This window comes from Aplysia californica, unplaced genomic scaffold (assembly GCF_000002075.1).
Source record: "Aplysia californica isolate F4 #8 unplaced genomic scaffold, AplCal3.0 scaffold00143, whole genome shotgun sequence".
Taxonomy (NCBI): Eukaryota; Metazoa; Mollusca; class Gastropoda; order Aplysiida; family Aplysiidae; genus Aplysia; species Aplysia californica.
The window spans coordinates 280188-282075 of NW_004797413.1; the positions used below are offsets into that span (position 1 = coordinate 280188).

At 43.2% G+C, this 1888-nt stretch overlaps 1 protein-coding gene across 1 annotated transcript in view; it reads left to right on the forward strand.

Annotated features, from left to right (window-relative positions):
- The window catches only part of LOC101853548 (ena/VASP-like protein), a gene marked incomplete at its 5' end in the record, with an annotated part of 73384 nt that extends 72409 nt beyond the window's left edge, over positions 1-975 (forward strand). The window contains 1 exon segment of the mRNA XM_013081719.2: positions 889-975. Within this exon segment, the coding sequence (XP_012937173.2) occupies positions 889-975 (87 nt within the window).
- Between the last annotated feature and the right edge of the window lie 913 nt (positions 976-1888).

The following is a 1888-nucleotide window of genomic DNA, read 5'->3' on the forward strand; positions in this document are numbered from 1 at the left end:
CCAATCCTTGAATTTACATCCCCCACCTCACTCTCCAGCCTCGGTTTGCACTATTTATCCCCAAGCCAAGTTGCATTTTTTCATGAACAGGCTACATACAACAAGCTTGTGCTTTAGTCACGTTTCAAGTTCCACGAGTAGATCTGCACTAAATAGGTTGTTGCTCTTTTGTTTGTTTAGGAAGCCTTTTGAATACGCATGGGTTATCGCTCAAAGTAAGGCATTTCTGCCTCAACCGCTCGTCTTGTGTTGACAGTTTTTTTTGTTTTTTAAAAAGATTTTCCCTTTCAAATCCTCTACACGTACTGGTTGACCCTATCCGTACGTCGTGTTTTACTATCGTATCCATACGACATGGGAAACTCTGTGCCACCACTTTCCAAAGAGGAAATTTACTCGTTAATCCGATCCGTAGCCTACGCTTTGCTGCGACTTTGCATAGCAGTCTGCCAAAATGATTTTTGGAGAAATATTGAAGGTTTCAATTCAAAGAGATCTTCGCACTAGAATTACATTTGTATTCTAAAATGTGACGAATACAATCCCAGGGGTACAAAATGACCACACGGGCGTACGGATAGGGTTAACACAAACAATTTCATTGTGTCCAAAGTCTGAGAGGCGTAAACCTTTATTTTTAAAATGTAGCAGATAATACTTTTTCATGCACACCTAACTTTTTCTCTTCATGAAAGAAATAAATTAAAATGTCTTCTTCTTTTTTTTTTTAAATGTAGGAGTAAGAGTTTTTTTACGTCCCCATCGACACAATTGGAATTATTTAAGAGGCAGGTTCTCGACACTGCCTGCCAGTGCCGACCAGGGCTAAGAGGGATGCATCCCAGCAGAAAGATTGAGACACTCAATAAAAAATTTCACCCCACTCAGGAACTGAACTTGGGCCTCCTGTGTGCTACAGCAAAGGGCCTAACAGTTACTGCTACACCACAGCCATTGGTCTTCGTGAATATCTGAATTTCTCTCTTAAGTTTGATATCAACTATGCTGCATCATACATTATTCATGTAAAGCATTGATAGGATGTGCAATACTTTATTCTTGAAGATTCATCTTTATTACTTTGGGTTTTTAAAAAATTCAATAATTCGAAAGAAGAAATAACAACAGTCAAACCTGCCCTGACGGCTACCTGTGCAAACGGCCACTTTCCATCCCCCCCCCCCCCCCCTTGCGTTTTTTTCTATAAAATTTAACTGTAAAATGAGCACCTGTCCAACGCGGCCGCGGCCACCATATTTTAACACACAACCCCTATCACACTAAGCAATAACACCGGTCTTAGAGTTAGACGGCCACCTTAGTGACTCCATTATGACTTATGTTTTGTTATAAATTGTGCATCGGCCCCTGGCGTTCTGAGCGAGCGTCATAATCCAATCACCTATCGTTGTTGTTAGGTAGTCCTACCAACCGATCAAGTTGCGTAGGCCCCTCCCACTGTTGACCAATAGTTACCAATTTTCAGCTGCTGGTGAGGTAAGCGTATGATCCCTCATAACCCTTAAGCCCCGCCCAGAACTCATACACAAATCGTAAGTGAGATGAATGGTCACTGTTTACCCAGTAACAAAGGACGTCCACCTGAACTTGTGACAGAAGTGTCGCTCGTTCTCCGCGTGATGGCGACCCGTGTGTTTGTTTTATTTCGCTGAAGCTACAGCGAGCATGTAGCACATCTCTGTGATTGGCTGAAATATAGAGACGCTGTAGCTTCAGCGGTTTTAAAATTTACGCAGTGGCGCCGTGACGTGTAGTAATCTGCAGGCTAGGTTCACGCGCCGTGAATGTAGTTGGCAGGCTACGTTCACGGCGCCCTGAATGCAGTTTGCAGGCGCTGTTGAGGCTACATTCACGGCACTCAAGCTTC